General features: G+C 46.4%; 1 protein-coding gene across 2 annotated transcripts in view; it reads right to left on the minus strand.

The window, feature by feature from the left end:
* The window catches only part of LOC122817656 (scaffold attachment factor B2-like), a 1,188,489-nt gene that overhangs the window by 622,710 nt on the left and 541,814 nt on the right, over window positions 1–23,965 (minus strand). For both annotated transcript variants that reach the window (XM_044090719.1, XM_044090720.1), the window contains exon 10: window positions 1,246–1,346. In XM_044090719.1, coding sequence (XP_043946654.1) covers window positions 1,246–1,346 — 101 coding nt within the window. The remainder of the gene's footprint in view (window positions 1–1,245; window positions 1,347–23,965) is intronic.

The raw sequence follows: 23,965 nt of genomic DNA on the forward strand, positions 1-23,965 counted from the left end.
CTCTATAATGACCCCCAAGAGACAACATCTCCTTCATTTTCTGGCTGACAGCGCACCAAAATTGCTTTAAGGAAATCATCCCAAACCCTCCCAACTGGCGGGCTGCAATTACACATCCATCATTTCCTGACTCGGACTTCTTCTAAACATGTCCTTAGAATCCTGCACACTTCTCCAGTCTAAATATTTGCATTCTCCTCCATTTCTTTCACCACTCCAGCTCCCTCTCTCTCCACCCCCCCCCACCCCCCCTTTCCCAGGCCATTTCTGTGCTTGGAAAGGAAACTGGAATGCCCCTCCAGAAAATGAGTCCCACTCACGACTACAGAAGTTCCCAAATGTCCTGGTCAGACTTCCCCTACTTAGCATGAATACCACCTCAGCTCTCCCCTGGAGAAAGGCTACTGGCTTAGTGGGACTAACCTGGTTAAAGTGCAAATAAAATTAATAGCAAAAACTGTCCCCAAAAGGACGCTTATCTGCCCAGACTGGAAAAGCAAGTTGAACACAAACAATGACACAAAATACCCATTCTCTCAGCATGCAAAAAACTAAAAATGATGGCTGTTGACACCTTTAAATGTGAAACATGCAGACCTCCAAGGAAGGTGGAATCAGGTCAATAATACAGTATGTAGACCAGACAGATATCTTGGAAACTACCAACAACAAAACTCCACTCATGACTGCAACAGTGACCCATATCACAATGGCGCACACCACATGCAAAGTCTTTGTATTAAATGAAGAACAGAGTCTATAGTTAAGTCCCAAGTACACCAGTCCATTACCTTCTGAGAGGTTATCACCAGCTTCTACAAAACCCATAAACAAATACACAAAAGAAAAACTGAGTAGACAATAGTAACGGGCCAAACCTGGTGTTTTGCCTCAGCTCTGAGGGGTTCCAGGCAGAGCAGACATTTGCATCACTCAATGCTGCAAAAAAACAGACCATAAAGGCATTGCTTTCCCTTACACCGTACATTCTCCTGATGTCTGCAGTGGAGGTGGTGGCGGGGTCGCTGCCTACAGCAGATGTCTGAAAACGCTAAAATTCAAGACAATCTGGTGTCTGCCTACAGTGGAATTCCCAGAAATTACACAAGAAAAAGTTAGTGATCTTTGAGGTAAATACACATGCATTGTGCTCAGTGAAGCAACACAAGCAGCTGTGAGAAATCAAACCTGCATTTACCCTAAAGCAGAAAAACACAGTTTCTACTGTTAACATAACTCTCTGACCTGGAATCTGCAGAGTGATGTCGGTCACTTCTATGTGATCTTGAGTCTTTACTGGATTCACTTTCTTTGTCACTTTTTTTCCCAGCAGGCTCACTCTTAGCCTGTAAAGAAACAAGATTTACAATTAATTTGCCACAGCAATATCACTTTTTTTAAAAAGTACTTTTGAACTTCCAGCAACAAATCAACCATAACAATCTTATTCATGCAAAAAATGCAAGAGCAAAGGTGAGAAAAATGCCTAGTAATATAAACTTTAAAAAGCGTTCCACATCAGTAGACTAAATGGCTTATAAGAGCGCTTTATGGGAGTGCCTTCTCAGTATGAAAAAGCAACAGAGAAAGAATAGTTGCGTAAAATCTTACCATAACAATAGATGCCCTCCTCTTCCATGTTGCAGTATTCTTATTGTGTGAGAGTACCACAGCTTAGCTGGAAGGAAGAGTGGCGGATGAAGAGGCTGATTCTACAAAGCCCTGTAGGATTGCCCTGGCAAATCTTGCTCGTGCTTTGGAAACATTGATTAAATTGTAGTGTTTGGTGAAAGTGTGATGGTGGACCATGTCGCTGCTTCCATAATAGAAGCAGTGTACAGGCCTTTGAGAAAGGCTTTGGAGGCTCCCATTGCCCTGGTGGATTCAGCTTTTACCCCCAATGGGTGTTTTTTTGCTATAGTGTGAGAAAGAGAGGCAAAATGGCTTTCCTGATCCAAGTGGTGATGGTCTGTTTGGAGACTGCCTTGCCCAGGGCCCTGGGGTGGAAGGAAACAGAGTTGACTGGATTTTCAAATGGATTTTCTTTTGTCCGGGTAAAATCTTAACTGTCGGCGTACATCCAGGGAGTGAAGTATCCTCTCCCCTTCACTGGTGAGAGAGGGGTAGAATGTAGGTAGGTGACTAGATTGGTTTAATGACGAATCGTTGACAACTTTAGGCATGAAGGAGGAGTTGGTTCTTAGTCTTACCCTGTCCTTGTGGAAAGTAGTACAAGGGGGACAGGCCATTAAGGCCTGCAGTTCTGACAATCGTCTGGCTGAAGTTATGGCCACTACCAGTACCGTTTTCCATGTACAAATCTGTAGAGTAGCTATCCCAGCAGGTTCGAATGAGTGCTGGGTTAGTTTTTCCAGAAAGAAGTTAAAGTCCGTGGGTGGTGGGATGGGCTTTCTTGGAGGCCATATGTGTAAGACCCCTTTTAAGAAAAGCTAAACAAAGAACATGGCTAGTAAAGGAGGATCTGGTGGTTGGCAGGCTGAGATTGTGGAAAGGTGAACTTTTACTATAGAGTATGAAAGACCGCCTTTAACTAGTTGGACGTATGCAAGAACTGGGGGGTGGGGGGGACTGCAATGCATAGGTCCCTTCCCTTGTCCAGACACCATTTTGAAAATTTTTCCCATTTAGCTAGGTATGATTTTCTTGTAGTAGGTTTCCTGGCCTCCCTCAGGACTGAAAGCACTTCCTCTGAGTAGTGGTGACTGAAGGGAATTAAGTTCATCACGCACAGCGTCAGTGACATCTGCAAGTGTGGGTGGATGAAGGTTCCCTTTTATTTAATCAGAAGATCCACCTTGTGGGGTAACTTGCCTTGCGGCGATTGCCCTTTGCTAGATTGTGAAGGGGGAACCAGTGCTGCCTTGGCCAGTAGGGAGTCACCAACAAGATTTTTGGATGGTCTGTCCTGATTTTCAGGCGAACTTTCTGAATTAGTGGGAAGGCATACAGACACTTCCCCTTGCAAGAAATGCTGAAAGCATCTACTCTCCAAGCTAGAGGAGAGTAGGTTTTGGTGCAGAAGGTCTGCAGTCATCTGTTCTGGGGGGGAGGCAAACAGGTCTATTTGAGGAGTGCCCCACCGGTGGACAATGTCTAAGAAGATGGTCCTGTCCACAGCATCCATTTGTGTTGTGGAGAGGATGTCCTGATTAGAAGGTATGCTTGTTTGTTGTCCTGCGAGGGGATGTAGGATGCCTGTAGGGAAAAGTTGTGGTGAGAGGCTAGATCCCGTATCAGTAAGGTTAGTCTGCACAGGTGGGCATGCTTTTGCTCCTCCCCGCTTGTGGACATAACTGTGGTGTTGTCTAATTATTTGGAGAACACCTGACAGCAGCAGGGTACTGAAGATTTTCACAGCCAGGAGGACTGCTGTCATTTCTCTCACATTGATGTGATTGGCCTTTAACAAAGGGTGCCATGTTGCTTGAACCATGCAGGATGCGAAAGTGGCTCCCCATCCCAAGTCTGATGCATCTGTACACATAACCTGGGTTGGGAGAGTGGGCTGGAGGGGAAAGCCCAGGTTGAGCTGGACTTGAATCCACCAGCTGACCTACGCCTTTAGACAGGGTAGGAGTGAGATTTCTTGCTCCAGGGGATGCTGGTGTTGGGACCAAATGGTTTTTAGATACCACTGCAACTTTTGCATATGCATTCTGGCTGGTGGAAGCATAGGGATGGTGGCTCCCATTAGGCCCAGGGTTCTTGGGAATTGCCTTGCAGTTATTACTTGGGTCTTGCAGCAGGGCTTTAAAATGGTCAGAGCTGACCTTGTCTTGGGGTAGAAGCATTCATTAAGTGTTTTGATTCTGCAAACCAAAAATATCTCTTCTTGCTCTGGGGTCAGGAAAGACTATGGGAGGTTGAAGGTGAACCCCACATTTTGTAAAAGGGACATGGTGAATTGCAGATGGGCTAAAAGGTTCATAGGTTAGTACTAAGCTAACTGCCCTTGTGAGCCATTTTAAGCCTAGCCAATTATCCCTTGTGAGACTCAAACCATGCGCCTTGTGTTTGTAAGGCAAACACCTTAACCATTAGGCCACCCTCCCAACCCCTGATCCTGCTAGGATCAGGATGTCGTCTAGTTAGGGATAAATCTGAATTCCCTGTGTTCTGCAATAGGTAATGGCAGGAGCCAGGCATTTTGTGAACACTCTGGGAGCATTGGGCAAACCAAAGGGCTGGAAATGAGAGGAGAGTCCAGAAAAACATTTTCTGTGGGAGGGTAGGATGGTTATGTGCAAATAGGCTTCTTTTAGGCCCAATGTGGCCATGAAAGCCTTGGTAGGTATGAGTGGAAGGAGGCTTGGGAGCAACAGCGTTCTGAAGGTGGGCATCTTAGTTGAGAGTATAATACTTTCCCCTCCTGTCCTGAGAGGACAGGTCCTAAGGTACTCAAGTTCAAAAGGTCTGTCAGGACCTGTGATGAGATGTCTGATTTCTGGGGGGAAAGGGAATGCCTCTTAGCAGTGGCTTTTCAATCCAAGAGAGGAATTATCCATAGATTCATAGGTAGGTACTAGGCTATTGGCCCTAGGGCCTATATAAGCCTAGCCAAAAAGGTACCATGGCTTTCGCCACTCAAGAAAATTATTTTCCTCTGCCCCTGTCAAGCAGAACCACAGAAGTGATCTCCGGGGTGAATTTCCTATTTCCCATCTAATAAAGATTTGTCTTGAGTGCTAATGCGGAGCTCTGTGTGACATAGATAGGTAGTCTGTTCCAGAATATGGGAAGTCTCTGGGACAGGAATCTATCCCTCCAGCATGTTCTGCTTATTGTGGTGACAAGGTTTAGGTCTCTAGAGCATGTAGCTCGAAGGGATTGGTATTTCTTTAAGTGGAGCATGTCTAACAGCTCTGGGTTTGACATAGCTTTGTATGTTAAGCAGAAATTGCCTCAGAGTAGGTGATATGCGATGGAGTAAAGCTGGAGTTTTTTTAAATTGTCTGCATAGGGCATCTGTTTGGGGCCAGTAATCCTCTTTGTGCGGTATTTCTATGGCCTTTCCAGTTGTTGTAGATGTCTTGAGGTACATACCAAAAGGACCGTTGTACTCTATAATGGGTCTGAGTGATGAGAAGGGAACAGTGACCTCTTTTTCTGGATGAGAAATTTTTTGTGATGGTGTGCCACGTAGGATTTCCTGACCACTGTGGCGATGTGATTATCAAAGGAGAGACTACTGTCCACCTGTCTCATCACACTTTCAATGTTAAGTAAACTACCGCCTATACGGTAGTTCATGGGTACAGAGTTTTTACCAAAGGGGATACCAATGCACTTTTTGGCATTGAGCTTGAGGCCATGGCTTTGACACCAGGCATCTGTCCCAGTGACTCCCTTTAGTAGGAGGTCCACATCGTTAGGAGTATTGATTATGGCTCCTAGTTTGCAGTCATCTGCGAACTTAGTTAGCCAAAGATGATGCGTTAGCCTGTACTACACAGAAGTCGGTACCAAGCAGGAGAGGACCCAGGACTGAACACTGTGGTACTCCACTTGTCACTGGTCTGAAATCTGATTTGGAGTCTGCTACTTTCACAGTATGGGTTCTGTCAGTAAGCCAGTTGGCAACCCATCTTGTGACATAGGGATTTATACCTAATTTAGTGAGTTTATCTATAATTCCAGAGTGGGGGATGGTGTCAAAAGCCTGGACGAGATCTAGATAGGCTGGGTGAACCACCTGATCCTCATCTATGGCTTTGGTGACTGCTTCAAAGAAGACTATCAGGTTTATGAGACATGATCTGCCTTTTACAAACCCGAACTGTGTGGGGTCCAGAGTTTGGAGATTACCAATGTCTTTGTTTATGAGTTTCATGATAACGTTCCATGGCCTTGCAGACCAGGCTCGTCAGGCTAATGGGGCGGTAGTTCCCGGGGTCTGCCGTGACTCTACCTTTCTGGAGTGGGATACCCATTGCAGTGCGCCATTCAATGGGCACAAAGCCTGAGGTGATGCTATGATTGAACATGGTACTTAGGTGGGGTGCCAGTTCATTCTGTAGTTAGTGTAGAATGCAGCCTGGGATGTTGTCAGGTCCCATGGATGCTGTGTTCTTGGCTTTGGAGAGTAAGGTTACCACCTGTGCAGCCATGATTACAGGAACTTTGCATTCTTCCGGTATAGAGATGGGCCCTTTAGAGGATGAGGTGGGGGAAGTTAGCACTGAACCTATCTGCCAGGATGTGCAATATCAGTTGGTACTGTACATTTAGTGCCACTGTGCTGTAACTCAGAGCAGATCTGAGTGTTTTCATTGAGATTCTTGACATAGCTATAGAATGCTTTGTGGTTGTCTTTAGCATCAGTGGCAATTTTGTTTTCATAACTAGCTTTGTAGGATTTTATGAGGGATCCCAGCTTTTTACTGAGGCTGACCAGGGAGTTCCTCCAATCAAGGAATTTTACTCTTTTTTGCAACAGCTTCTTTCTTCTGTTGTAGAGTTTGTTTATAGCAGGGGATCACCAGATAGGCTTCCTTTTTTTTTTTTGGAGGATAGCATCTTGGTTCTGTTAGGGATACCATGATCCATGCACTCGTGTAAGTGTATTTGTGTAGGATTCAGGAGTCATACCTCTATAGTCCATCTGCATGGGTAACGAAGTTTGCCACTTCTGTCTTAAGAAGCTTGAAGTTGGCTTTGGAGAAATTTTTTATGGTTGTTTCCCTAAAAGGGGGGGGGGGGGGGCAGGATGTCAATGTCTAGGGTGATTAACTTGTGGTAGGATCTGACCAATGAAAAACTGACCTCTGGTGTGGAACACTGGTCGCCCATGTTGGAAATGACCAGGTCTAGTATATTGCTGCCCCTGGTAAGGGTGTGGATCCTTTTTGAATAATGGCCAACACCAAACTGTCTGTGGTGATGGTTTCCCAAAAGGGGAAGCAATGGGAGAGGTGGGCGGAGAGGGGTGGGGGCAGGGACAAGGCAGTCACGGATTGTTTGGGCCTCTGTCTTGGAAAGGCTGCCTAGGAGAAGGCTGTGGGGCAGCTGGCCTGGAAGTGGTTCGTCTTCTCGTACCTCTTCTAGGTCTGGAAGATGTAGTTACAGCAGAGGTTGTATTACGTCTGACAAATGTGGCCTGGGCAAGGTAGTTCCTGCAATACTTGGGGATGGGGGACACAACAAATGTTTGATGTCTTGTAATTCCTTGCTCTTTTCTTGCAGGTTTTTTTAAAAGATCTGCAGATTATTTTCCAAATAGAAAATTGGGGTCTAGGCGGACATCCAAGATCTCTAGACTTGGTTTTCTGGTAAGTATTGAAGTCTAAGCTAGGAATATCTCCTGAGAACAGAAGCAGATGCTGCAGTTCAAGCAGAAGCTTCTGCAGCATCATAGCTGCATCTAATAGTGTGTTTGGCTACTTGGGCAAACAAAGATAGTTTACAAGAGATGGTCAGCTTTTGTATGGCAGCCAGGAGCAATGGCCAGCAAGGTAGAGGCTTGAGAAACCAGGTCCAAAGCATATTTGGTGGTATGTGTCTGATAGTTGATGGCTGTAAAAGCTAAAGTGGAAGAGGTATAGACCTTCTTACCGATCCTATCCATAGACTTGCTGTCTGTCAGTGGCTAAGAGCGAGGCGGTCGTAATGAGTCTGGATTGTCAGAGGCGGTCAGAATGAGTCTGGATTGTCAGGTGGCAATCACAGCTAGGTCTGCCATGGGAGGTCTGACTAGGAATTTTTGGTCATTAGGCACCTTGTAGAAGCGGTCTGGCTGCTTAGGGGCAGGTGGTTGAGAACCTTGCGTTTTTGACGCTGAGGTAAAAGCATCCAAGTATGACAGGTGGGGAGGGGGATTCTACCTGTAAAGGTTAAAAGTACCTCCTCTGAGTTTCAGACATTTGAAAGGATCCCATTTGAAATATTCTTTCATTTTGTTGACAGTTTCACCAAATGTAAAATCCTCTGGAGGAGAGTCTCCCTCAATAGATTCATCTGGTGAATAGTACTCCTGAGGTGAAGCAATTTGGGGTGTGCAAGAAAAGGATTCCTCAAAAGAGGAGTAGTAGGAGTCTTGCTCTTCTTCCCTGTCCTGAAAGGCCAGAGGAAAGAGAGAGGAGGCAAAAGCAGGTCTAGGACTTAGAAGTGGTAGGGTACTGGGGGATGAGGCTGAAGGTTAAAGGGCCATAAAGGCCTACATCAAGGAAGAAGCGAAGGACTGCCAGTCAGGTAGGCCTTCTTTGGTCAAGGTTGTCGGGTTTTTTTTTTTTTTGTTTCTTTTTGGTTGGTGTAGACGTAGGCCTGGAGTCAGATGACTCCATATAGGTAGCATCCAGAGGGGGGGATCCCGGTCGGAGGCTCTGCTAAGTCTGGTTCCTACTGGCACTTGGCAGTAGTCTGGGCTGGCTCCAGGGACATGCAGGCAGTCAACTAAGAAACTGTTTCTAAGAAGGTCGCCACTGTAGTTGACTGATCATCCAGGCATCCCTCAACTCCTAAATAGGAAGTTGGTGGGGCATCCAGTAGCGAATCGGCAGAGGTAGAGGGCCTGGGAAACCTGGCCTTCTTATACGGAAGTTCTGTCAAGGCCTCTGAAGTTGGATCCTTCCTAAGAGCTAACAGTTTAAGCCATTAGTTCTCCAAGCAAAGATTAAGAGAGTGGCCAGACAGCTGCCAAGGGTCTTGGGTACAAAGGATTGGCAAATGGAGCATGAGTTGTGATCGGGCTCCCGGTCTAAGCAAAAAAACGCAGCAGTCATGCGAGTCTTTATGAGGCATCTGGCGCCCGCATTGGCATTTACTCCTTTTTGCTGACATCGCCTATGAGTTGCTACAACAAACCAAGCTTTAGCAAGTTAATTTGAAGAAATCCCCCCAACGGGGTACTTAGATTTTTATACGTTTGCGTTGAAGGAGCGAAGCACTCGATGCATCGGTAGTCTGCGGCTGAAAATTTTGAGGTCTGAGAGTGCAGATGTCACATTTAAGGCCCCTGGTTTATGGTCCTACATGCGACGTCCCATGCAGCTGCAACAACCAAGATGAAGCATTTGTATAGGAGCCGATGTACGGGGTCGCCTGAGGCAGGAAATCCCACAACAAGAATACTGCAACTTAGGAATAGAAAGACATCAAATGATGCACACACCTACAAAATAACCTAGGTAAAAAGTTAACTAGCTAACAAGGTTAAGCAAATGCACTCCTTAGTACAAGTTACTGTACCTGCTTGTATGTATCGTCTTTTCGATGACAAAGCACTCAAAAGTGCAAAGGACAAAACCAAAGCAACATTTTTTAAGAGGGAAAAAAATTCAAGCTTGGCTCAAGCATATTTGAAAAGAATGTGATAACCAGTGTGACCAGAATGCATCACAAATGCCATTTCTTCCGTATTTTGCTTTAGAACAGACAGTTATAGTACCATTGCAGTAACTACAAGCAAATTGTGCAATCCACTCACTTTAAAGGGTGATTTACAGTGCTAAACAGATCACACAATACACACTAAAGGCAGACTACCTAATGGAGGCTTTCAGTGAGAATGAGACAAAGCCTAAGACAAGAATTAGCTGCAGACAACGTACATCTCAGAAAGCTTCTGGGAATGCAGTCAGAATGAGAATCAAAAGCCAAACTTCACCAAATTACAGAAATATCTTCAGGAAAATCAAAGGTGGATAATCTCTAATTTAGAAAACAGACTACACTACTCTACAGTACACAGAAGCTGAGAGAGTACATCTTTCACAGGGAGAGGAAGCTGGGCCTGCAGTGCCAGCATTCTTAACTTTCCTCACCCTGAGTACAGGGGTTTAGTCTGGTGACATTCAAAACTGGTTTTCCCTTTCTACTGCTTTACTACACACACTATGACCCCTCTTCTCTGCAGCCATTCTAAAGATTGTACTCTGAGTTATGGATTCCTACCTCTCATCACAGGGCTTGAAGTCAAACAGTTTTCAGGATGCGAAAGAGACAGAATTTTCTACACTAGTAGCCAACAATTTCCCTGACCTCTCCACTGCTGCCAAACCTGATCAGTGAACAGAAACACTGAAAGAAGGCTCCTCCCTGCCTGTACACCACTCAGTCCCTCCCCACCATTTCTCTACTAAATTTATCTATGTAAAACATTACTGCGGATTTCCTAGGTGGACAAAAGCCAAATGTTAAATGGAAAAATGGTCATCAAAGATCTAATATGGGGTACCAAACTCATTTAAATATTCTGATGCAGCTCAATTAAAAGTTGCTACATTTAGCAACAGAATATTAGAATGCTAGGTGGAAATCCTTTTTTTCTACATTTAGTAAAATGATATTAGAATGCTAGGTGGAAATCCTTTTTTTCTAAAGTGATGTTGGCTAAAATAGAAAGGCATAAAAAAAAGCTATTTTTTGCATGCATCTGTGAGAAGTCTAAGGCCAAACCCTTCATACATTTGGTCTAAAGGCTAGGCTAACTTCCTAGTCATAAGATGTAGTAAGCATGAAAACCATAGAGTATCTCCTGAAGAGAGACCACTGGCCTACTGGGGCTAACAGTTCAACAACGTGGAAAACCACTGCCTACAGATATGCCAAGTACAGAATGAGATATGGTGCCAAAAAATTAAAGATGCTTACTAAGCTTCTGTAAACACACAACCTGCCACAGTTAGACTGAATGCTAAAACTAGATGAAAAGCAACTCTGGTCAGAAGGAAGCAGTGTATACATGGATATTTAGAGAACATACGACAGACTAAGTAAATAGCCTTAACTCATTAACACTTGCCAGCAGTAAGACAATGAGATGGCAGACTTTCAGTTTCTAACAAAAGAAACTTTAGAAATCAGAAATTTCAACTGATCAGATCAAGTGAACTTTTAGTTATGTACTTACCATAACGATAGATGTATGTGATCCATCTCGCCTACATTCATAACTGACGGGCTCGGAGCAGAGAATCGGCTCAGACTCGGCCAATACACTAGCACGAAGTCTCCCATTGGCTGGACCTACCCCCTTATCCCAGGATGCACCATGCCCAAACCCCCAGATCTTGTTTGCCCCACAAGACTCACTCACATGAGCCACTCCAACTGTACAATAGTGTTTCCTCCAGATCCAACAGGTGGACGGGTACGTACAAATGTAGGTGAGATGGATCACGTACATCTATCGTTATGGTAAGTACATAAATAAATGATGTAATGCGATCCTATCTCGCCTACATTCATAACTGATGGGACAGCGTCCCTAGCACTTGGATCCTGGGAAGCTCACTGGAAAACACTCCTGAGCACTGTGGAACCAAAGGACGCCCGACCTCTAGAGGCCACGTCCAGTTAGTAATGGCCCAAGTGGCCGCTGCACATCTCATCCACCGACAGTGTGGCGTTGAAGGCCACTGAAGTAGCCATAGCCCTAGTAGAATGCGCTCTAACTGGAAATTGAAGGTCCCTTCCTGTTGATGCATAAATAAATGAAACACAATCCCTAATCCACCTAGCAATAGTGGTCTTAGTTTCTGCTTTGCCAATCCTGTTATCTGCAAAGGCCACAAACAACTGGTCTGATTTCCTCTGCTGCTGTGTCCTATCCAAGTAAAATCTCAGTTGTCTATGCACATCCAACTGATGAAGACTGTATTCTGCCTTGTTGGAAAAATTTGGAAAGAAAACTGGTAGCTCTATAGATTGCTGCAGACAAAAAGCAGAAGAAACTTTCGGAAGAAATGACGGGTTTAGTCTTATTGATACACTATCCTTGTGAAAGATCAGATAAGGGGGTTTAACAGAGAGGGCTTGAAGCTCCGAAACTCCTCTGGCTGAAGTAATAGCTACCAAGAAGGCAGTCTTGCAAGATAAGAACTTTTGCTCACAAGCGGCCGCCGGCTCAAAGGGATGAGACGTCAAGGCTCCTAAAATACATTCAAATCCCATGGCAAAACAGGTTGCGACACCAGGAGGGGGGAGCAACCAAGATCCCTTAAGAAAGGCCTTACACAACTTATGACTCATGAGTGAAGGCTCAAAGGCAACATGATAATTAGAAATCGCTGCCAGTTGGACTTTAAGCGTGGAGACAGCGGAACCCTGTCTAAAAAGAGTTGCCAAAAAATCTAATACTGCGGACACCGGGGTTGTCAGAGGGTCAAGGTTGTGCTGCTGGGCCCAAATGGCAAACCTTTTCCATTTATTAGAATTCATCTCCTTAGTGGAAGCTCTGCGAGAGGAAGACAGAATCCGGACCACCTCAGGCGAAAGGATATGCTGTCTGACTAAGGTCGGAAGTGGAGCAGCCAAGCCGTTAGCTTGAGAGTTCGCAGTGATGGATGGGCCTGACCTGACTGAAGAGTCAGGAGGTCTGGAGCTGGGTCCAGAATCCAAGGATCCTTCACTGCATACTTCCGAAGGAAAGAAAACCAAACTTGGCGGGGCCAGTGTGGTGCAATCAAAATCATGTTGCTTCCCAAGCAGATCGCCTTCTGAATCACCTTTGACAGTAGTGGAACCGGAGGGAAGGCATAGAGCAGACCGGAGGGCCAATTGTGGACTAGAGCGTCCCTGGGTGACCCCACCTAGGGGGGGATCAGGGAGAAGAAATTGCTGCACTTCGCGTTCCAGGGGCTGGCGAAAAGGTCGCAACAGGGAAACCCCCACAGGGAGAAGATCCGAGACACGACTCAGTCGTTCAGGGACCACTCGTGAGGCATCAGAATAACTCTGCTCAGCCTGTCTGCTATCACATTGGACTTCCCCGGAATGTACGTTGCCACTAGAAATCTCTGGGAAGCGATCGCCCAGTTCCAAACTCTCATGGTTTCTCTGCAGAGGATAAGACCTGGTTCCTCCCTGCTTGTTCAGGTACCATACTACCGCCATACTGTCTGAGAAGATTGCGATGGTACCCTTGGGAAGAGAGCTGTGAAGTGCCTGCAATGCTAGCACTGCCCTCATCTCCAGGACATTGATGTGTAAGTGGGTTTCGTGATCCTGCCACGTGCCTTGAACCGTCCTGTCCAGATAATGCCCCCACCCCATCTGGGAGGGGTCCGTGGTCACTGTGGCAATGGGGGAGGGGGCAGAAGAGTCGCCCCTGGTTCAAGTTGGAGGAGAGGAGCCACCAACAAAGATCTCGCTGGCAGGTATCCGTAATGAGAATCGGGTAGGACAAGGGTAGTTCTTGGTACGACCACTGGGTCGACAGGAGCCATTGGAGAATTCGCATGTGTAATCTTGCCAGAGGGACCAGAAGAATGGCGGCCGCCATCAACCCCAAAAGCTGAAGGACTATCCTAGCTGGGGCTTTGCTTCGGGGTAGTAAGGCTAGGACTTGGTTCTGTAGTATCTTTATCCTCTCTGCTGGAAGGAATGCTCGTATCTCGACAGTCTAGCTCTGCGCCTATAAAGGCAACACGCTGTGATGGCAGCAATACAGACTTTTCCCAGTTGAATATAACTCCTAATAGATGTCCCAATTCAATGGTAGCACTCACGGCTTGAATAAGAAGATGCCTGGTGGGGGCGGTGAGGAGCCAGTCGTCTAGATACGGAAACACCTGGAATCCCAGACGTCTCAGGTGAGCCGTCACCACTGCCAGACATTTGGTAAACACCCTGGGGGCTGTGGTGAGACCAAAGGGCAGGGCTCGGAAAGTACAGTTTTGTACCTACCATAAATGTAGATGTTAGAGTGCTAATACAGCTGCAGTCATAACAGATGGGTTCGCCTGCCGTCAGGCGGGTCCTCGGTCGGCCGAATTCCAAAGTCTAGGTCCGGCGTCGGTTGTCATCGCTTCTTCCCTGACGTCAGTGCAACAGGGGTATAAAAGAACCAGCCGATGCCATTTTCTTCAGTTTTTCTTGCCCCAGATGTCAGGTGCCCCCAGAAGGAAGGCAATACATAAATTTGTGTAATAAAGCACTGAAATATAATCAAAATACAGTAGTTGCAAGCAAATACACCATAAATGAATACCCCAATCAGGTTGTATGAGGATGTGTTAGCCTATAGGCCTGTCCCAAGAGGGGAAGGAGGGAGGGAAACCTGGACTGCAGCTGTATTAGCACTCGAACATCTACATTTATGGTAGGTACAAAACTGTACTATGTTCATCGTGCATACAGCTGCAGTCATAACAGATGGGTAGAATCCCAAAGCTAAGAAAGGGGTGGTAGGCACTAGGTGGAACTAGGAGCCAGGATGCCCTGCAAGACTGCAGTGGCAAAGCCTGCTCTAGTTTTGGAGTAAAATGGTAGGTGGTAGTGCTTGGAGAAGGTATGCACAGAACTCCAAGTGGCTGCTTCCAAAATATCTTTGGTAGGAGCTCCTTTGAGGAAAGCTGCAGAGGTAGCTGTGGCCCTTGTGGAGTGAGATCTGATGCCTGTATGTACAGTTTTGCCATGAAAAGAATAGCAAAAGCGTATGCAGTGGGCTATCCATTTTGAGATTGTCTGTTTCGAAATTGGCTTTCCTTGAGCTCCTACAGCATAGGACACAAAGAGCTGTTCTGATTTTCTGAAAGGCTTTGTTCTGGCCAGATAACGTAGTTGTCTGTGGATGTCCAAGGAATTTAGTAATCTCTCCCCTTTGTTTTGAGGATTAGGATAAAAGGTAGGCAAGTGTATGGCCTGATTCAAAGCTACCCTGGATACCACTTTAGGCATAAAGGACGGGTTGGTTCGTAAGGAAACTCTGTCCTGATGGAAGATGATAAAAGGCTGCACAGCCATGAGAGCTTGTAGTTCTGAAACTCTACGAGCTGAGGTAATAGCCAGAAGGAAAGCTGTTTTCCAGGACAAATAATGCAAATCTGATGAGGCAGCTGGCTCAAAGGGAGGCAAGGTCAGTTTTTCCAGAATGAAATTGAGATCCCAAGCAGGTATTGGTAGTTTTCTTGGGGGTCTTAGACTCTTAGCCCCTCTGAGGAACTGTCTTAAGAGAGGGTGAGAGAATAAGGGTGGATCAGTGTTGCATTCTGCAGAAATGGCTGAGGCATGGATGTTGATGGAGGAGAATGAAAGTCCACTGCTTAGCAGCTCAACTAAATACAGTAGTATTTGAGGTAAATTCAGTTTTCCAGGATCCTGGCCCTTTTTCTCATTCCAGACACAAAACCGTTTCCATTTTGCGGAGTAAGCTTTTCTACTTGGCCTTCTGGCCTCCAAAATGACATCCTGCACCTCCTTGGAGAGTAGGGTCTGTTGTGATGCTAAGGAATCTTCCATGCTGCTAGGTTGAGTGTTTTTAGCTGGCTGTGAAGAGTTTTGAAGCTGTGCTGAGTCAGAAGAGGCGGCATTAGTGGCAGGGTCCATGGTGGGGAATGAGTCAGGCTCCTAAGGAGTGGGTACCAGTGTTGTCTTGGCCAGTCCGGACCAATGAGAATCATCTTTGGTCTGTCTGCTCTGGTTTTCAATAGAACTTTGGGCAGCAGAGGAAGAGGTGGAAAGGCATAAACTGTCATGGATGCCAAACTGATAGAGCGTCCACTCTCCAGGCCTTTGGATGGAAAATCCTTGAGCAGAATTTTGTCAATTGGTGATTTTTGTGAGAGGCAAAGATATCTGTGTCTGGCCTTCCCCATGCTTGGATTATTTCTGTAAAAACTTTCGGATGCAACTTCCATTCGTTCTGCCATATTTCTGCTTAGGTTGTCTGCCAGCGTGTTTTCCTTGCCTGGCAAATACTGTGCTTGTAGTTCGATGTGCAAGTCCATGGCCATGTCCCAGAGTGACATGGCCAGTCTGCATAGGGGGTATTAATGTGTTCCTCCCTGTTTGTTTATGTACCACATTACTGTGGTGTTGTCCGTCCTTATCAATAGTTGACCTGGTTGCAGAAGGTCCTTGAAAGCTATAATAGCATTTATTACTGCTAGCATTTCCTTTTGATTGATGTGAAGGTGCTTTCCTTTGTGGGACCATTTGCCCTGAATGCACCGATCTGTCATGTGCACCCCCCCAGGCGTAGTCAGAGGCATCTGTTGTGATGACTTGATTTGCTTGAGGCTTGCAGAATGGGAGACCTGTGTTTCTTTGGCATGCTTGAGCCCACCACAGAAATTCCTTTTGAAGACATGGAATCAGTGGTATTATTGTTTCCAAACTGTGGCTGTGTCGAGACCATAGGTTTTTCAGGTACCATTGAAGTTTCCTCATATGCAGCTTTGCACATGGGATTAGTAAGATGCAAGATGCCATGAATCCCAGAGCCTGCAGGATTTTCCTTGCAGTCAGCCTGGTGCAATTTGCTAGTGCTCTGAAGTATTGAGTTAGTTGCCCCTGCTTCTCTGGCGTGAGGTAGGCCTTCTGGGTGTTTGTGTCCAAGTTGGCACCCAGGAAAATTATCTTCAGAGAGGGAATTAGTCTTGATTTCTTTTTGTTGACTGTGTATCCCAGAGAGCTCAACAACATTATTACATAAGCCAGATGTTTCAGAAGAATGTGCTTGCTGTCCGTTTGGATCAGACAGTCGTCCAAATAAGGGTATATTTGTATCCCTTGAAGTCTGCAGTAGGCAATTACTGATGCCAGGCATTTCGTGAATACTCTAGGCGCAGTAGATAAGCCAAAGGGCAATGCAGAGAATTGATAATGGGTTGAACCTGCAAGAAATCTGAGGTATCTTCTGCAATTTTGTCTGATTGGGACATGCAGGTATGCCTCCTTGAGGTCCAATGTTACCAGCCAAGACTCCTTGCTCACCATGGGAAGGAGTTGCTGTAGAGTGAGCATCTTGAATTTTGGTACGAGTAGAAATGTGTTTAGGATGGACAGGTCCAAAATAGTTCTCCAATCTTTTCCCTTCCTTGGTACCAGGAATAGCCTGGAATAAAAAACCTTGACCTTGTTTGTGCGTAAGTACCTCTTGAATAGCTTTCATGTCTATGAGATCTGTAATTTGCCTTTGTGCCTCTGCCCTTTGATAGTGTGGCAGGTTTGGCATGCCGCTCATTTTTGGAAGGGTGTGAAAATGGAATCTGTAGCCTCTGTTTATAATGTCCAGGATCCATTTGTCTTTTGTGACAATATGCCAATTCTTTGAAAATAATGCCAGCTTTCCTCCTAAGAGGGCTGCCATTTGAGTCTTGCTTGGCATGCAAAGGAGAAAGTCATTGGGCTTGATTTCTGAATGATTGTGAGTTATCCTCACCACCTCTGTGTAGGAGCTTGCCATTGTCTGCCTCTAAACAATTCTTGGGATTGTCCTCTGCCTCTCGGGCGCCTGCATCTACCTCTTTGGGGTCTGTCCGTGGTTGGAAAGGACTAATTTTTGGAAGGCCAATTTCTACTGAAACGTGGGGGTTGTACCTGTAGAAAATCTTTGACAGTTTGCATTGATTTAGCCTTTTCCTCCATTTTCCTTAATACCTCCTCAGCATTAGAACCAAATAATACATCCTTTTGAAGAGGGGCATCTAGCAATTTAGCTTTGACATGATCAGGCAAGGTTTGTTCCTTGAGCCAGGCATGTCTACGCATGACTGATCCTGTAACAGCAGCTCTACATGAGGCCTCTAGTGCATCAAAACCACATTGTAAGGTATGCTTACCCACTTGTTCTGCACTATGCATCAAATCCTGCAACTCCTTCAAGTCTGGTTGTTCAGGTTGTGACATTTTACTTTTCAATTGTGATAACAAAAACTGTTGGTATTTTAGCATATGGAACTGACAGTTTAAGGCCCTCATGGTTAAGGTAGCCGAGGTATATACCTTTTTTCCCCACCTTTCTAAGGATCTGGAATCTCTCTCAGAAGGTAAAGGATTTTTAGCAGTGGAGGCCTTAATTCCCTTGGGGCCCTGTGAGATGGTTTCTGGGTCAGCAGCATGGCTTTTGTATAGAAATTTGTGTGAGTCAGGAACCCTGTAGTACCTGTCAGGCTTAACTGGGGCTGGAGGCAGAGAGTCCAGGTTAAAGCAGGACTCCGAGTAAACATCTAGGATGTCCAAGACAGGAGCTATAGCCAGAGGCCTGTGCTGAGGTAGTAAGAGAAATTCCCTAAGCCTTTTCTTGGAATCTGAATAATCTTGGCCTTCCCAGTGGAAGTGTTCTCTTAAAGTATGCAAAGTTTCCCCAAATGAGTAATCCTCTGGGGGGGATACAGAAGGAATGGACTCCTCCGCATCAGAGTCTTCAAAAGGGGAGTAAGAATGATCCTGATCATCAGAGTGCTCTGAAATAATGGAGCCCTGATCAGAGGTGGGGGATTCTTCCTCCACTCTGGGCCTTTTGTCCGGTGGGGGTTGAGAACCCCTGATAAGAGTAATTGAATCCTCAGCCATTTTAAGCATCTGCTTTTTAGGCATGGGGCCTGGAGATGGGCCATGTGTAGCTTATCTCTTAGAGTGCATGGCTGCTTTAGACTTAGTGAAAGCCTTGATGGAGAAAGAAGAGGAAGGTCTGAGGACACCTTGAGTGGAGGTAGACCTGTCCACATTTTGAGGTTCAACGCCAAAAGTAGCTTCGGTATCTGTAGTCGGGGTGTGGGCCGAGGAGCATGTGACCTCAGGCACAGGAGACACCGCCAATGAAGTGTCATCGGTAGTCAGGGGCTGCGTAGGCGCCTCGCTGAGAACCGGACCATGTGTAGTCGGCTTTGACGTGGTGTCGGTAGAGGCCGCGGACCTCGTGTGTCGGTCCTTATCTTTGCGTTTTTTTAGACAAAACTGGAGTCGGAGTATCCGCTGACATAATATAATTAAATGTTTTTCCAAAATAATGCTGGGCGAACTCCGCCCGATGCTTAATGGTGCGTTTGTTAAATGTAGCACAAAAGTGACAGACCGAGACGTCGTGGTCTGGGCCTAAACAAGGTATACAGAGGGAATGGAAATCCTTATGCGGTATTTGCTTCCCACATGAAATACAATTAACTTTGTCTGACATCGGTCTGAGGCAAGAAAAGTTTCCCCAACGGGGTACTTAGCTTTCAAGACGACTTCGGTTTCAAAATTTTCGTAATTTTAGGAGCTGGCCGACCGGCACTTGCGAACTGCTTCTGCTTCGGGCACCGTGCGGCAAGAAAGACCGAAGAAAATGGCGTCGGCTGGTTCTTTGATACCCCTGTCGCACTGACGTCAGGGAAGAAGCGACGACAACCGACACCGGACCTAGACTTTGGAAATCGGCCAACCGAGGACCCGCCTGACGGCAGGAGAACCCATCTGTTATGACTGCAGCTGTATGCACGATGAGCATCTGGAAGTGACTGGCTCCTTGGCGGAAGTGTAAATGTATCCTGGACGCCCTGTTTATCTTGATGTGATAATAGGCGTCCTTGAGATCGATGGAGCACATCCATACTCCTTTTTCCAACAATGGGAAAATGGATTGCAACGTGAATATCCGGAACTTGGACTTCTTTACGAAGTGGTTTAGGTGGCTGAGGTCCAGAATGGGTCTCAAGTCCCCTGTTCTTTTCGGCACCAAAAATAACTCTGAGTAAGTTCCTAATCCTGTCTGGTCTGCGGGGACTGGCTGGATGACTCCCTTTCTGAGCAGCTTTGCAACCTCAATGGCTGCTTGATCCCGTTGACTGGGTGGCACGTCCGGGATTTTCCTTGGAGGAGGGGGACGGATAAAGGGAATGGTGTAACCTCCGGCGATGATACAAAGCACCCACTGATCCCGAGTGATGGAACCCCAGGCCCTTGGATGCTCTGAAAATCGACCCCCGACTGGCTCCGGAGACACACAGTCGGGCAGTCCCTCAGGGACTGTGGAAGGAGGAACCACGAAAGGATCTGCGGTCTCCTGTGTTGCGGGAGCCTCCGCCTCCTCTAGGGCGACGTCTTCCAGAATAATTCCCCCCTCCTCTGCCTCTGGAAGGGGGTCACTGATGGGCAGGGAAAGACTTTTGAAACTTTCTGAACCACATCTTTCCTCCCCTCTGCGCCTTGGGATAAGGTATCGAAGGGAGCGAACAGGCCCCAATGGCAGACAAACTCTTACCCTCCTGCTCGCATCTAGTGTGCGTGTCTTTCACCTTGGGTCCAAAGAGAGAGGACCCTTCGAATGGAGCGTCTGTGAAAGAAGACTTGAAAGCCTCCGCAAAGTGACAAGCGCATCCAGGCTTGCCTCCTAAGGGATACGCCCGAACTCGCTGCCCTACTCGCCCCTTCGGCTGCATACGATGAGCCTCATGGAGAAGTTAATCGACGAAAGGGTAGACAGCTGGGTGTTGACATACTGCGTCAACGCCTCAGTCACGTTACCAGACAGGGTATCTCCCAACTCCTTTATGAGATCCCTTTGGAGCCTCGTAAAATGACAAATAATTCAGCGACCGCAGGGTAAAGGTCGCTGAAGTCAGGGTATGCTTCCCGTACCTATCCATGCTCCTGGACTCCTTGTTAGGAGGATGGATAGACGTAGATGCCTTTGCCACATCCTGCTGGGTGGCAGACGCCACCAACATAGCATCCACTGGGACTCCCTTGGTTAGAAACTCCTTGCCAGGGGGGTGCGGATAAAAATTTGTTGGGGCGAGAAGGAACTGGTGCCACAGAGTCAGGGTGCTCCCACACCCTTCGACAAATAAGGTCCAGTAATTCATCGAAGGGTGGAGACACCCAGAAGGTGGAGGGTTGGGCTCCGAAGGCCTTGAGGAAGACTCCTCCGCAGAAGGGGTTTTGGACGGCCATTCGCCCCTCTGTCTCAAGATCTCCAGGACATCTGACAACAAGACAGTCAGAGGACGACTTTGAGAACCCTTCCACATCATCAAGGTCGATGTCTGAGGTGACAGACTCATCTGGGGAGTTTATGTGCTTCCTCTTGCACAACTTCTTCCTGGGGGGCTCTTCAGGCAAGGACTCTGAAGGCTCCTCGGAAAAAGGGGGACCACATATGGAGGAATCCTCAGGCCTCGGAGCCGGGCTGTCTGAAAACAGGGGGGCACCAGAAGCTCTAATCGCCGTGTCTAGGGAAGGAGTCGCAGATTCCGGTGAAGTTAGAGATTTGTCTAGCGCACTCCTCATAGCCTCGAAGGCGGGTCCACCAGAATCTGAAGAAAGGCCCGCCTGCAAGACCATGACCGGTGTTGGGGTCCCCCTAGCCGAGGTGCCAAGGGGGAGACTCAGGGCCAAAACCAGAAGCCCTGAGAAATCCCCCTCGGGCCTGAGAACCGAAACCCCTGGAAGGAACCGAAAAGGTTGGAGCTGAAGACGGCGCCGACAGACTAGCAGTGGGTCTCTGAACAGACTCAGGAACCTCACCAGACTCTGTGAACCCAGTCTCCGACACCAGGGTTGTCGGCGGAGGAAGAAACGGAATCGAAATGGTTGGCTCTGGCCACTGGGCTGGAGCTGAAAATAATTTAGATAAGACAGGTGACTGGAGGAGCCTCTGGACCACCCTATCTAAATCCGAATCTGAAAGCCTGGAGGAAACAGACGGGGTGTGTGAAACTCTTTGAACCGGCTCTGAGGCAATGCTGGAATGTCAACTCCTAATCTGTTCCAGAAGGATCGGAGCAGAGGAAGACTCTATTAGCACAGACACCCCCTTCGGCACAAATGGTTCAGGAGCCGAAGAAACAGACCCTGGAGCCGAAACACTCACCTGCGGATCAGAGACCAATGGAGCAGAGGAAAACTCAGACTGGAATTCTCTATCCTGCAGCTCAAAGACCATTGGAGCCGAGGAAGAAGACCTAGACATAGATCCTCTATCCTGCGGCTCCGAGATCAGTGGAGCAGAGGAAGAGGACAAAGACTTAGTTCTTTTTTCTGGCGGCTCCGACGGACTTGTCGGAGCCGAAGACTTCTTTTTCTTTGATTTCGAAGAGGGAGAAGATAAAGCTTCCTCAAAGGCTGGTTTTAATAAACCTTTCAAGATAAACTTATTTTTCCTCTCCTGTAGTACACGTGAGGAAAAGGCATGGCAAACGCTGCAAGATTCTTGCAAGTGTTTAGCCCCTAAGCAATAAACACAGATGGCATGGCCATCTGTTAATGGCATTTTGTAGCCACATTTCGAACATTTTTTAAAGCCTGACGGCTTATGCTCTTTTTCTTTGCCAGACATGACCCACAAAGCACTTGAAACACAAGGGAGGGAAGAGCCCCAACTAAAACGCTCGACAAGAAATAAGGCAAAGGCCCTCTAACTCAAACGGGCCTAGCCCGCCAAACAGAAGGAATCACACAACACCAAAAACAAACACAGCCAATCACAAGGTAGTACAGATGAAGATAGCTATTAAAATAGCGGTTTGGTTATAAAATATTTAAGTCGAGCAAAATCGACCCAAAAAGGCCAAAAAAGAAGGGTACTTGGCAACAGCCAAGTCGAGACCACATCGTTACTTCAGAAGCGGCAAACGGGATCTGGGGGTTTGGGCATGGTGCAGCCTGGGATAAGGGGGTTCGCCCAGCCAATGAGAGACTTCGTGCTAGTGTATCAGCCGAGTCTGAGCCCATCAGTTATGAACGTAGGTGAGATAGGATCGCATTACATCAGATTTTTGACTCTAGTTAAACATTGTTTTCTTACACACTGATACAGCTTAATCATAACAAATCAATACAAAAAAATTCAGTAAGAGAGAAAAGTCAGAGAGAAACTAAAGAAATGTGTTTGGGTCTGCATTTCTATCACTGTAGGCTAGAATGATACAAGGCATCCCACACAACTAGCAATGTAGGCATGAAGCAGCAAAAAACACAAGTCTCTGGAAGTGTAAGGAGTTAAAAAGCCTTAAAGGAGTCAAAACTCGCTAAGGTACAGCATTATAGCCCTAAAGAAAGCAAGGGCTACTACAGTTCAATTAGCACAGTAAAGCAGAAACAGACAGGGATACATGCACTCACAGTTGCGCTGGGTGAATATGACTTCTCCAGCAGAGACAGAAGAGGCCACCTACCTTGCTTTAGAACTGGTGATGGTGGGGAGCCAACACTTGGAGTAAAAGCCCACTCTGTTCTCTGCAACATAAATTCTAGTCTAACAATGCATGCTACCTTATTTTGGCAGCATGTAAATCAAATTTATGCCCTACCTACAACTCTTAAAAATTTGAGAAGTTCCTTCTGCATGTATACCTACATATACTTTACTACTTTCTTATCTTTTATGCTGTAAGTATTAAAATGACTGGATAGCATTCTGTACATATGTTTTACTGCGCTTTTCTGTTTGACTGGCCTAGGCTGGGTCAAGGGTGTAAAGGATCCTTAGACAAGGCTATCTTTTTGACTTACAAATTAGAAAAAGGATGCATCTGTCAAGAGTGACAGTCTCCACAAAAAAAAAAAAAAAAAAAGTCATTAATATATTATACCTCTTGACTTTCATGACATCACAGGAATGGTAAACAAAACAGAAAATAGAGCGACAGGCTAAGAGGTGAAGACAGTGGTAAGGGAAACGTGGAAAAGAACTACCATGGTTTAAGTACACAGATGAGGACCCATGACTACAGTCTTGAGCAGTACTTTTAAACATTCTGCACAAATCCAGCAGTATGGCGCCCACTAAGTTAAACTGAAGGGAGGGTACAATCAGTGTCAATCATGACGCTACTGATTTGAAAAAAATAAAGGCAACTTGGGACTAGCAAGTAAACTAATCAAGACTCTTTATGAAAGACACTGGCACTAGTAATGTTAAGTAGCACTCTCTCTAGTTCTTTGCTACAGCTTGTTAAAACTGTTGCAGCAAAACCAGGCTTGATGTCACCCTTCAAACAAACATCATCTATCCATCAGTCAGGGACAATCACTTTCCCTGGGAAGAACAAATCCCAGCCAATCCTTCAAGTGGAATCTCAGTTTAATCTCCAACCCTCTACGAGTGGCAAGTATCACCCCACCAATTCCAAGAATAGCTTCCCTCCTCAATTCTCAGCTCTGGAAAAACACTAAAACAGGGCACGCAAAACAGCCTATTTTACTGGCAAAAGAAAGGATAGACAATCGTAACCCCAAGTAGCAAGAAAGTAATGCAGAGTGCAGAGGAAAATAATGGGCAATCAGCTAACACACTGTGTGT

Source organism: Protopterus annectens, chromosome 13.part0 (assembly GCF_019279795.1).
Source record: "Protopterus annectens isolate FY-2018-M chromosome 13.part0, PAN1.0, whole genome shotgun sequence".
NCBI lineage: Eukaryota > Metazoa > Chordata > Ceratodontiformes > Protopteridae > Protopterus > Protopterus annectens.